We start from the raw sequence: 11,602 nt of genomic DNA, 5'->3' as shown, positions 1-11,602 counted from the left end.
AAAGCAAAGAAACACACAAACCAAACAGGCAGCAAGTGGTCAGAGAGAGCTAGAATGGGAATGAGGAGCCAGCTAAATAACCTGGGCTCAGGCTGCCCAGGTGAATCTCGTCAAATCAGCAGCTCCTCCTTTCTCTACCTGAAAGGAGCCTGCAAGAAAACCAAACAAAGGACGACCAGGAGAGGGCGGGGTCGTCACAGTCTGATATAGAAGGACTTAATAAGATGAATCATGACAACCATGTAGAGACAATATTTTATTATGTTGATGAAAAACATGATATGAAATCACCACCATTATCATGTTTTGATTCTAATATCAGCAACTATAATCTAGACTTTAAAATAAAGTGTCTAGGATCTCAGCCACTCAAACATGCAGTCATTCATAAACTGATAATTGTTTTCTTTCTTTTGATCAAAAGTTTGTGATTTCCAGCTGATGTTGATGTTTTTATAATGATTGAGGGTTTTGTGTACAGATAGATAACTTCAATAATCCCATTGATTGAGGAAATTATGTATAATTGCTGCATATTTATTTCCAATGTCCTGATTATGTTAATGAAATAAAATCACACATCCATCGTAGATTCACATTTTGATATTTGGTCATATTTGAAAGTAAGAAACAAAAAATGAAATCAAAACAAACAGCAGAAAATAAAACAAAGATATTTTTAGAAAGATGACAGCAGGAGCAGCATGTGCAACCTCACAGGTAAAATTCAGTGAACACAAAAGTCATCTTTATCTCTACCTGCTCTGTTCCACTGTCACACACACCTTCAGTGGTAATATCTTCAGGTTATAATAACTGTTAATGCGCGGAAACATCTTCCCAGTGAAAGTGTGTGTGAAGGTGTGTATGTGTGTGTCAGTGTCAGGATCAGAGAACGACAGCTTTCCTCTGTTCCAGTCCAGATTCACTCTGATCCTCTGGAGCTTCTTCGGAACTACAACATCAGTGTCTTTTAACGGTGAGCGTGCTGAGTATTTACCATACAATAACTGAATACACCAGAATCTAGACAATATGTTACCCTTCCTCTGGACAGACTCTGCACACACACCCAGTAACCAGAAGGTACTGTCTCCAACCTCGACATCCCAGCTGTGAGTCCCTGAGTTAAAGCCCTCAGAGCCCAGGACAGAATAGAGGTTATCAAACCTCTCTGGATTATCAGGAAGCTTCTGTTTCTCTCCTCCTGTCACACTGCTCAGATCTTCAGACAGGATCAGGATTGGATGAGCAGTGTTTGGGTCCAGAACCACAGGAGTGTAGGAGACCATGTCCTTCATCTTGTTCCAGATGTTGAAGCTCAGGTTGCCCAGGTGTTTGGCCTGGTCTATCAGAGCTCCTGAGGGCAGCTGTGGATCCTCCAGCAGGAGGCGCTGCTGGACTCTTTCCACTGCAGCCTTGTAGTTGTGCAGGAATGAGACGTCTTCAGCTCTCAGCTCCTCCTCTGTGGCTCTGACTGTGTGTGAAAGAGCTGCTATCTCTCTGCTCAGAGCCTCCATCTTCTCCTTCATCATCTGACTCTTCTGCTCCTCTTCCTCCCTCAGTGCAGCCATCCTGGCCTCCTCTTCCTCTTCTAGAAACTGCTGCAGCTTCTTAAACTGATCCTTAATCTGCCTCTCTGTGTGTCGGGCCTGGACCTTCATGTGTTCTGCTGTCTGATCAAACTTCACTTTAACTTCTTCAAAAACCTTTAACTTCTTCTTTAAAGGCTCCAGAGTTTCTTCAAGTTTCTTCTTGTGTTGTTGTGCAGCTTCATTGATGGGTCTGAATCTGTGGTTGGTGTGTTGTTCTGAGTCTCTGCAGATGTGACACACCGGCTGCTGATGGTCCAGACAGAAGAGTTTGAGTTTCTCAGAGTGCAGACTGCAGAAGTCCTCTGAAGCTCTCTGGACTCTGAAGGCTTCACACAGGTTCTTTAAGACCAGACTAACAGGTGGATTTAGCATTGAAGATCTTCTCTTACAAACTGGACACTCCCGTGTTTGTTTCTGTCTCCACCAGCTCTGCAGACAGTCTTTACAGAAGCTGTGGCTACAGGACAGAACAACAGGCTCTCTGAAGACGTCCTGACAGACCGGACAGCAGAGATCCTCCTCTGATCTGGAAGCCATTTAGTCTCTGAGTGAAGCTGAAAACACAGCAGACAGAAAGTCCAGTCAGTCACGTCTCTGAACAGCACTGAACTTTACTTTCACTTTGAGTTGTGTTTCAGTCAAACTCACCTTCAGTGTGTGAGTGTCTGCAGGGTGAAGAAGTGCTGCTGAGTGTAGTTTTTCTCTCTTATAGCTGAACTCACTCAGAAGACGCTCTTCTTGTTGGACTTTGTTCTGATGGTGAAGTTGATCGTCTCTGTCTGTGTCTCTCTGGAATGAGGAAGAACAACAGACTGTTTCCTGGTTTGTTCACAGCCGAGTGTGTTGAGGGGCGGAGCTCTGTCAGACGTCTTCTGTTAAAGGAGACCTGTTGCTTTTTGTTGTTGTGTCATAGATGTGACAAGAATCCTGCTTGCAGCTTGATATGAATATGGAACTGCTCCAAAAACTAAAGTGAAAGTTAAAAATTGCCCTGGCAGCAGCCAAAACACATGGTGAAGGAATAATAGTTTGGGGGCCACAAAGTATTGAGGACCACTGCAGTAAACCAAGGGAGCTAATTGTATGTTTTGTTGAAGGTGACTTCTGGATAAACATATTCCTCCTAATAACAATAAAACAACTTAGGACAGACTGCAGCAACCTGATCAACATAAAGATGGTACGTAATCACATTAAATAGTTCAAAGGAAAACTTACTTAGAGATCCACAAATTATCCAGGATTACAGATGGCAGGAGGTTGTCTGCTAAATCTAGTGCACACATCTTCATGTTTAAAATGTGGGTTAGGGGTTAGCTCCCTACCTCACTCGCCCGCAGCTATGCTAGCTAAAGTAACAGCATGCTATAGAAACTTACTAACGCAGCAGCGCCTTTTTATATTTTAACATTTCACATTGCATTTACATATTTTATAACTAACAGTAAAGCGGAATAAAGCTATAGTAGTGCCCCATCGAAAGGACCAAGCAGTAGCTGACGTCAGCAGCCTGTTCCTCTCCTCAGGTGGAGCTGCTGCTGTCAGAGACACAGGTAGCAGGGAGAGTAATAACCATAACCCATGGTTTCGCTATATTTTCGGTTATTTGCTCAGCCTTAAGTGTAAGCTTGGCTAATGTTACTCACCAGGACTTCCTTGGTGGCATTCTGATGACAGACGTTTTCTGGTACTCCCTTAAATATGGAAGCGTATTGTACGGAAGCGTATTGCATTCACTTGAATTATTATTTTTTTGGTTAGTTTTTCGGAGAAATTGTTTCTGTTGTTCTGAGTAATTTTTTTTTTTTGTGGTGTGTTTGTTGGAGTAATTTTTTTTCTTCTGTTTTTCAGAGTATTTTATTTTTATGGTTGGTTTTTTTGGAGTAATTTTTTTTTCTGATTTTCTGAATTATTATTTTTCTGAGTTTAGAGAGCATTTGAAACAATAGCCATATTCATTCCTTTATTGAGAGCTCGATTGGAAACAGTCATGACCGACTTGTTTAGTTTAATCAAGATGTACTTTGAGCTGGGTTTAAGACACTGGGAGATAGTGCTGTCTTTAAGTCATATCGATGGTACTACCATTAGTTCATCGACTCTGCGCAGGCACCTGAGGACTTTGCGGTTGTTCAGAAGGAAGTCACTATAGGCGTCACTTGCACGATAGAGGTTCTCGCGGGAGTTCGAAGTATCACGATGATTCAGAAAAAAAATTACTCCGAAAAACAGGAATATAATTAGTCAGAAAAACAGGGAAAAAAATGTCGGAAAAAACGAAAAAAAAAATATTCCAAAAAACAAACCAAACAATAAATTACTCAGAAAAACCAGAGTTTTTTTTTTTTTTATCAAGTGAATGCAATACGCTTCCGTATAAATGGGACGCAATGTGGCTCTTATTTATTTTTGCTCACGTGCTCAATTTTTTCTCTGACGCGGGAGGCAAACATGCTTGGGCGCCGCGAATAAGCCGTATAATTTTCCTTATATGTCTATTGGTGCGTTTTTTATCTATTAAATTTATGCCATCTAACATTAAATTTGCTTCAAAGTGTACATTTAGCTGTGGTCTACTATCTCCTCGCAATAACAACAACAGTTCTGCAGGTATAGCGTCAAAAGCGTCAAAAATTCTTTAGGTGTAATAGGAATTGTATATTTTTTTAAAAACTCAGTGTAGTTATACAAATGTCCATTTTCATTCAATAACTGTGTCACAAACAAGATATTTTGGTCAAACCATCTCTTGACAAACAAAGATTTGTTCTTATATCGAATATTTTGATTATTCCAGATCAAACACTGAAAAATTGTGTTTGTAGACCAACATCCAAGAAAGTAAGACTTGTTTGTGAAAACCTGCCAGATTAACAGGAAGTTTATCAACACTAAAAATTAAAAAAAAATTAAATCCTCCCGATTTTCTTGAAAACAAGTTCTGGTATAATATACCATAATTTACTTTTGCCCTGCAAATATCTCTTCAACCAGTTTATTTTAAAAATGGTGTTAGATGTATTAAAGTCCAATGCATTTAAACCCCCTTGACAGTATGAGTTGCACAGCACTGTTCGTTTTAATTGGTGGAGCTTATTTTTCCATATAAAGTTGAAGATTTTTGTGTCAATCTGTTTAACTTTTTTTGGTGGAACATCCAATACCATAGCTGTATAGACCAGCCGAGATAACCCTTCACTTTTAGACAACAAGATTCGTCCACTGATTGACAAATCTCTTAATAGCCACATATCATACTTTTTTTTTTTTTTTTTCAATCAGTGGATTAAAATTCAAGTCAACCCATTTTTCTTGATTCTTGCATATCTTAATGCCCAGATATGATGTAACATCTTTAACACAAATACCTTCTATTTCCTTGTTATTCGGTCTGTCTTTTAAAGCAAAAAGCTCACACTTTTTAATATTAATCTTCAAACCTGACACCAGAGAGAATGCGTCAAGACAGTCAACTGCCTTTTTTACCTCCTTTTCATTCCTTAAAAAAATAGTAGTATCGTCTGCTAACTGACAACATTTCAATTGACTTTCTGCCAGTTGAATGCCTCTAAAATAATCTTTATTAATGTGAAGTGCCATAGTTTGCATGATTAGTAGAAACAAAAAGGGTGCAATAGGGTCCCCTTGTTTAATCCCTCTCTCTATATTGAAGCTACGGGTGGTTCCATTTAACAACTTCACTGAACTGCTGCACCTTTTATATAATGTCTGAACTGCAGATTTAAAATAAGAGCCAAAACCAAAAAAGTCCAAGGTATTAAACAAGAAAGAATGTTCTATGGTATCAAAGGCTTTATAGTAATCTATGAATAGTATAAGGCTGTTGTCATCAATAACTTCATGGTCAATTAAATCCAGAATTAGACCAACATTATTACTTATATGTCTACCACTCATAAATCCAGACTGGCAGTCATCAATAATTGTTTGAAGACAAAAATAAGTGATGATAACTTAACATCATTATTAATTAAAGTAATTGGCCTCCAATTTTCAATACACACTGGGTCTTTCCCAGGTTTGGGGATTAATGTTATGAGGCCTTGAGACACAGATGGCGGTAATCTTCCCAGAGACAAAGCTTCCTTATAAACATTAAACAAAAATTTTGAAATCTCTTCTTTGAAGATTTTATACAACTCACTAGTTAAACCGTCGTTCCCAGGGGACTTATTATCCTTTAACTTAGAAATACATAGACTGATCTCTTCTTGAGTAATATCCTGATCACACACACTTTCCTGTTCTTCATCTATTCGTTTTACATCCCCATCTATAGAACTGAACAATGAGAACGAGTCACATAAATCAACTTTTTTCTTGTACAGATTTTCATAAAAATTCTTAACAAAGTTAGATATTTCCTGTCGTTATCTGTAATCTGGCCATTGATATCTAATTTAATTATTGAGGAGGTTCCTGCATTTCTTTTTTCCAAATTGAACAAACATTTTGTGTTCTTTTCACCTTCCTCCATCCATTTTCTTCTAGATCTCACAAAGGCCCCCCTTGCTTTATCTTCATAGATCTGATCTAGTTGTAATTGTAATGTAATCAACTCTTCTCTATCTTGTTGATTTGTATCTGGATTTTCATATATCATAATGATCCATCCATCCATCCATTTTCATCCGCTTATCCGGGGCCGGGTCGCGGGGGCAGCTGCCTGAGCAGGGACACCCAGACTTCCCTCTCCCCGGATACTGCCTCCAGCTCTTCCGGGAGGACCCCAAGGCGTTCCCAGGCCAGCTGGGCGACATAGTCACACCAGCGTGTCCTGGGTCTTCCTCGGGGTCTCCTCCCGGAGGGACATGCCAGGAACACCTCCCGAGGGAGGCGTCCCGGGGGCATCCGAAACAGATGCCCGAGCCACCTCAGCTGGCTCCTCTCGATGTGGAGGAGCAGCGGCTCTACTCTGAGCTCCTCCCGGGTGACAGAGCTCTTCACCCTATCTCTAAGGGAGCGCCCTGCCACCCTGCGGAGGAAACTCATTTCGGCCGCTTGTATCCGGGATCTTATTCTTTCGGTCATGACCCAAAGTTCATGGCCATAGGTGAGGGTCGGAACGTAGATTGACTGGTAAATCGAGAGCTTCGCCTTTCGGCTCAGCTCTCTCTTCACCACGACGGACCGATACAAAGACCGCATTACTGCGGCCACTGCACCGATCCGTCTGTCAATCTCACGCTCCATCCTTCCCTCACTCGTGAACAAGACCCCAAGATACTTAAACTCCTCCACTTGAGGCAGGAACTCTCCTCCCACCTGGAGGGAGCAGGCCACCTTTTTCCGGTCGAGAACCATGGCCTCGGATTTGGAGGTGCTGATTCTCATCCCAGCCGCTTCGCACTCGGCTGCAAACCGCCCCAGGACATGCTGGAGGTCCTGGCTCGAAGGAGCCAACAAGACCACATCATCCGCGAAAAGCAGAGATGAGATCCATTGGCTCCCGAACCAGATCCCCTCCGGCCCGTGGCTGCGCCTAGAAATTCTGTCCATAAAAGTAATGAACAGAACCGGTGACAAAGGGCAGCCCTGCCGGAGTCCAACATGTACTGGGAACAGGTCTGACTTACTGCCGGCAATGCGAACCAAGCTCCTGCTCCGGCAGTACAGGGACCATACGGCCCTTAACAGAGGCCCCCGACCCCGTACTCCCGGAGCACCCCCCACAGTATGCCACGAGGGACACGGTCGAATGCCTTCTCCAAGTCCACAAAACACATGTGGACTGGTTGGGCAAACTCCCATGAACCCTCGAGCACCCTGCGGAGGGTATAGAGCTGGTCCAGTGTTCCACGGCCAGGACGAAAACCGCATTGTTCCTCCTGGATCCGAGGTTCGACTATCGGCCGAATTCTCCTCTCCAGTACCCTGGAATAGACTTTCCCGGGGAGGCTGAGGAGTGTGATCCCCCGATAGTTGGAACACACCCTCCGGTCCCCCTTTTTAAATAGGGGGACCACCACCCCGGTCTGCCAGTCCAGAGGCACTGTCCCCGACTGCCACGCGATGCTGCAGAGACGTGTCAGCCAAGACAGCCCCACAACATCCAGAGACTTGAGGTACTCAGGGCGGATCTCATCCACCCCCGGTGCTTTGCCACTGAGGAGCTTACGGACTACCTCAGTGACTTCGGCTTGGGTGATGGATGGGTCAACCTCTGAGTCCCCAGCCTCTGCTTCCTTTTCTGCCAGTCCAGAGGCACTGTCCCCGACTGCCACGCGATGCTGCAGAGACGTGTCAGCCAAGACAGCCCCACAACATCCAGAGACTTGAGGTACTCAGGGCGGATCTCATCCACCCCCGGTGCTTTGCCACTGAGGAGCTTACGGACTACCTCAGTGACTTCGGCTTGGGTGATGGATGGGTCAACCTCTGAGTCCCCAGCCTCTGCTTCCTCTATGGAAGGCGTGTCAGCGGGATTGAGGAGATCCTCGAAGTATTCCTTCCACCGCCCGACGATGTCCCCAGTCGAGGTCAACAGCTCCCCACCTCCACTGTAAACAGTGTTGGTGGAGGACTGCTTCCCCCTCCTGAGGCGCCGGATGGTTTGCCAGAATTTCTTCGAGGCCGACCGGTAGTCCTCCTCCATGGCCTCCCCGAACTCTTCCCAGACCCGAGTTTTTGCTTCCGAGACTGCCCGCGCTGCCGCACGCTTGGCCTGCCGGTACCCGTCAGCTGCCTCAGGAGTCCCCCGGGCCAGCCAGGCCCGGTAGGACTCCTTCTTCAGCTTGACAGCAACCCTTACTTCCGGGGTCCACCACCGGGTTCGGGGATTGCCGCCGCGACAGGCACCGGAGACCTTACGGCCACAGCTCCGGACAGCCGCGTCAACAATGGAGGTGGAGAACATGGTCCATTCGGACTCAATGTCCCCAGCCTCCCTCGGGATCTGGTCAAAGCTCTCCCGGAGGTGGGAGTTAAAGATCTCCCTGGCAGAGGGTTCTGCCAGACGTTCCCAGCAGACCCTCACGATACGTTTGGGTCTGCCAGGTCTGTCCAGCTTCCTCCCCCGCCAGCGGATCCAACTCACCACCAGGTGGTGATCAGTTGACAGCTCAGCCCCTCTCTTCACCCGAGTGTCCAAGACATACGGCCGGAGGTCAGATGACACGACCACAAAGTCGATCATTGATCTCTGGCCTAGGGTGTCCTGGTGCCACGTGCACATATGGACACCCTTATGCTTGAACATGGTGTTTGTTATGGACAAACTGTGACTAGCACAGAAGTCCAGTAACAAAACACCACTCGGGTTCAGATCGGGGAGGCCGTTCCTCCCAATCACACCCCTCCAGGTAACACTGTCATCGCCCACGTGGGCGTTGAAGTCCCCCAGGAGAACGACGGAGTCCCCGGTTGGAGCACTCTCCAGTACCCCTCCCAGGGACTCCAAGAAGGCCGGGTACTCTGCACCGCTGTTCGGCCCATAAGCCGAGACAACGGTGAGAGTCCTATCCCCGACCCGAAGGCGCAGGGAAACGACCCTCTCGTTCACTGGGGAGAACTCCAACACATGGCGGCTGAGCTGGGGGGCTATAAGCAAGCCCACACCAGCTCGCCGCCTCTCGCCGCGGGCAACTCCAGAGTAGAAGAGAGTCCAGCCTCTCTCAAGGAGTTGGGTTCCAGAGCCCAGGCTGTGCGTGGAGGTGAGCCCGACTATTTCTAGCCGGTACCGCTCAACCTCCCGCACCAGCTCAGGCTCTTTCCCCCCCAGTGAGGTGACATTCCATGTCCCCATGGCTAGAGTCACCATCCGGGGATTGGGCCGCCGGGGCCCCCGCCCACGACCGCCACCCATATCCTTCTGCACCGGCCCCTTCTGAACCCTCCCGCGAGTGGTGAGCCCACGGGAGGGCGGGCCCACGTTGCTCGTTCGGGCTGCGCCCGGCCGGGTCCCGTGGGCAGAGACCCGGCCACCAGGCGCTCGCCTGCGAGCCCCAACCCCAGGCTTGGCTCCAGGGTGGTGCCCCGGTGACGCCGATCCGGGCGACGTGCACGTCCTTGGTCTTCTTGTATTCATCAGGGGCGAGTGAACCGATCTTAGTCTGACCCGTCACCTAGGACCTGTTTGCCTTGGGAGACCCTACCAGGGGCATTAAGCCCCGGACAACATAGCTCCTAGGATCATTCTGGTGCTCAAACCCCTCCACCACGATAAGGTGCCGGTTCAAGGAGGAGTATCATAATGATCTTTTCTGTTATATTATCCTCCATTATCCACTTGTCTTTTGCCATTTCTTTCCCTCTATGGGTTGCTAGTCTTTGATACTTCAAAAATTCCCACTGCGCTCCAAAGGAGTTCAGTGCTTTAGCCTTTCTCCAGTTTTCATTAATAGTTAACTTTGCCATGCTTAGAAATTGTTTATCTTCTAAGAGTGTTATTTAATTTCCAATAACCTGTTCTAATCCTTTTATCCTGATCATTTATGTTATTAAGATTAACTGAGATGTATATCAATTTATGGTCTGTAAGTAGAGAGGGTTCAATATAAACATCCATAACTTCTTTCTCCATAACTGTGGAAATCAACCAAAAATCTATTCTTGACTGTTTGCTCAAGTCTTTTGTTTGCCATGTAAACTGACACTTGTCAGGATTTCTATACCTCCATATATCAAAACAATTTAAATTAGAGCACAGTTTATCAATTTCTGCAGTTTTACCAACTCTCCCCGGACGTGGCGGCCGACAGTCCAAAAGTGGATCTTTAATGGAGTTCCAATCTCCTCCCAGGATTAGTTTCGCACTGGGGAACAGCCTTAGAAATGAACAGATTTCTTCTTCCACTTCTTCAAATAAGGCTCGGTTTCTGGAGCTGTTATTTGTACCATAAATATTACTCAATACAAAAATGGTGTCCATAAATTTCACAGCCAGAACAATCCACCTTCCAAACACATGAATTTTATTCTTCAAAACTTTACCTTTAAACTTCCCTTTTAGAATGGCTACACCTGCTGAATTGTTGCTGCCATAAGACATCCAGATGTCCTCTCCCCACTGCTGCTTCCAAAATTCATAATCAGTCACTAAAGCACGGGTCTCTTGTAACAAATAAAAATCAGCTTTAAAGTTTTTACAGAAAAGAAAGACAGCTTTCCTCTACAAATTGTCTCGGATACCCCTAACATTCAGTGAGCACAGTGATAGGGACAGTGTCACACACACACACACACACACACACATACACACACACACACACACACACACACACACTTCGAGAGAGAAATAAAGAAAAAGAAAACATTTTTTTTTTACCACCTACTTTAACAGCCTACTTTAATGTTGATAATTTATGACAAGTCTTCTCTTACTTGCTGTCGTCCATCATATCGCAGTTCCTTCCCATCGATTATGGCTTTTGCCCCCCTGAAGAAAGCCTTCTTTCCCTCCTTGCCTGCTGTCTCAATGTGGGGCCACAGTTTGTTTCTAGTCTCTTTGTCCCTCGATGTCAAGTCCTCTCCGAAAAGGGATTTTCCTGGATGTGAGATAATCCGCGTTCTTGGCGCTTTTCCAAACCATCTCTCTGGTTGCCCTAGAAGTAAAACGTGTGATGACTGGTCGTACTTTATCTTCAGTTCTTCTTCCCACCCTGTGGCTGACGTCTATGTGGAGATGAAGAAGATTCCCGAGCTCTGGAGCAATCGCCCGGCAGATGTGCATCACCCGCTGCTTGACGTCTTCTCCCTCCTGCTCTGGAAGTCCGTAGAGTCTTAAGTTCCAGCGCCTGTGGTAACGTTCAGCATCGTTCACCTTGTCCTCCAGCTCAGAGATCCTCTTGTCATGGTCAGTAGTTACCTTCTTCACAGTGGTTACATCTCTTTTCATATCCTGAATTTCTTTGAAGAGGAACTCTGCGTTTTCCTTCAATGCGTCGATACTTGCTGCGTTGTGTTGAATCAACTTCTCCAGGCCTTCTGCTTTCTTTTCCAGACCATCAGCTCTCTCGTCTATATTTTGTTTTTTCAGCAGCTCTATG

General features: G+C 45.7%; 1 protein-coding gene across 1 annotated transcript; it reads right to left on the bottom strand.

The window, feature by feature from the left end:
- Positions 1-250: 250 nt before the first annotated feature.
- LOC115582646 (nuclear factor 7, ovary-like) lies at positions 251-2,381 on the bottom strand. The gene is made up of 2 exons (XM_030418720.1): positions 2,244-2,381; positions 251-2,149 (listed from the first exon to the last, which is right to left on the bottom strand). Exon 2 carries the CDS (start codon positions 2,130-2,132, stop codon positions 756-758), a length of 1,377 nt encoding a protein of 458 aa, XP_030274580.1. The 5' UTR covers positions 2,133-2,149; positions 2,244-2,381; the 3' UTR covers positions 251-755.
- Between the last annotated feature and the right edge of the window lie 9,221 nt (positions 2,382-11,602).

The sequence above is a fragment of the Sparus aurata genome, chromosome 6 (genome assembly GCF_900880675.1).
Source record: "Sparus aurata chromosome 6, fSpaAur1.1, whole genome shotgun sequence".
Taxonomy (NCBI): Eukaryota; Metazoa; Chordata; class Actinopteri; order Spariformes; family Sparidae; genus Sparus; species Sparus aurata.
This window is presented reverse-complemented; position numbering and strand designations above follow the sequence as displayed.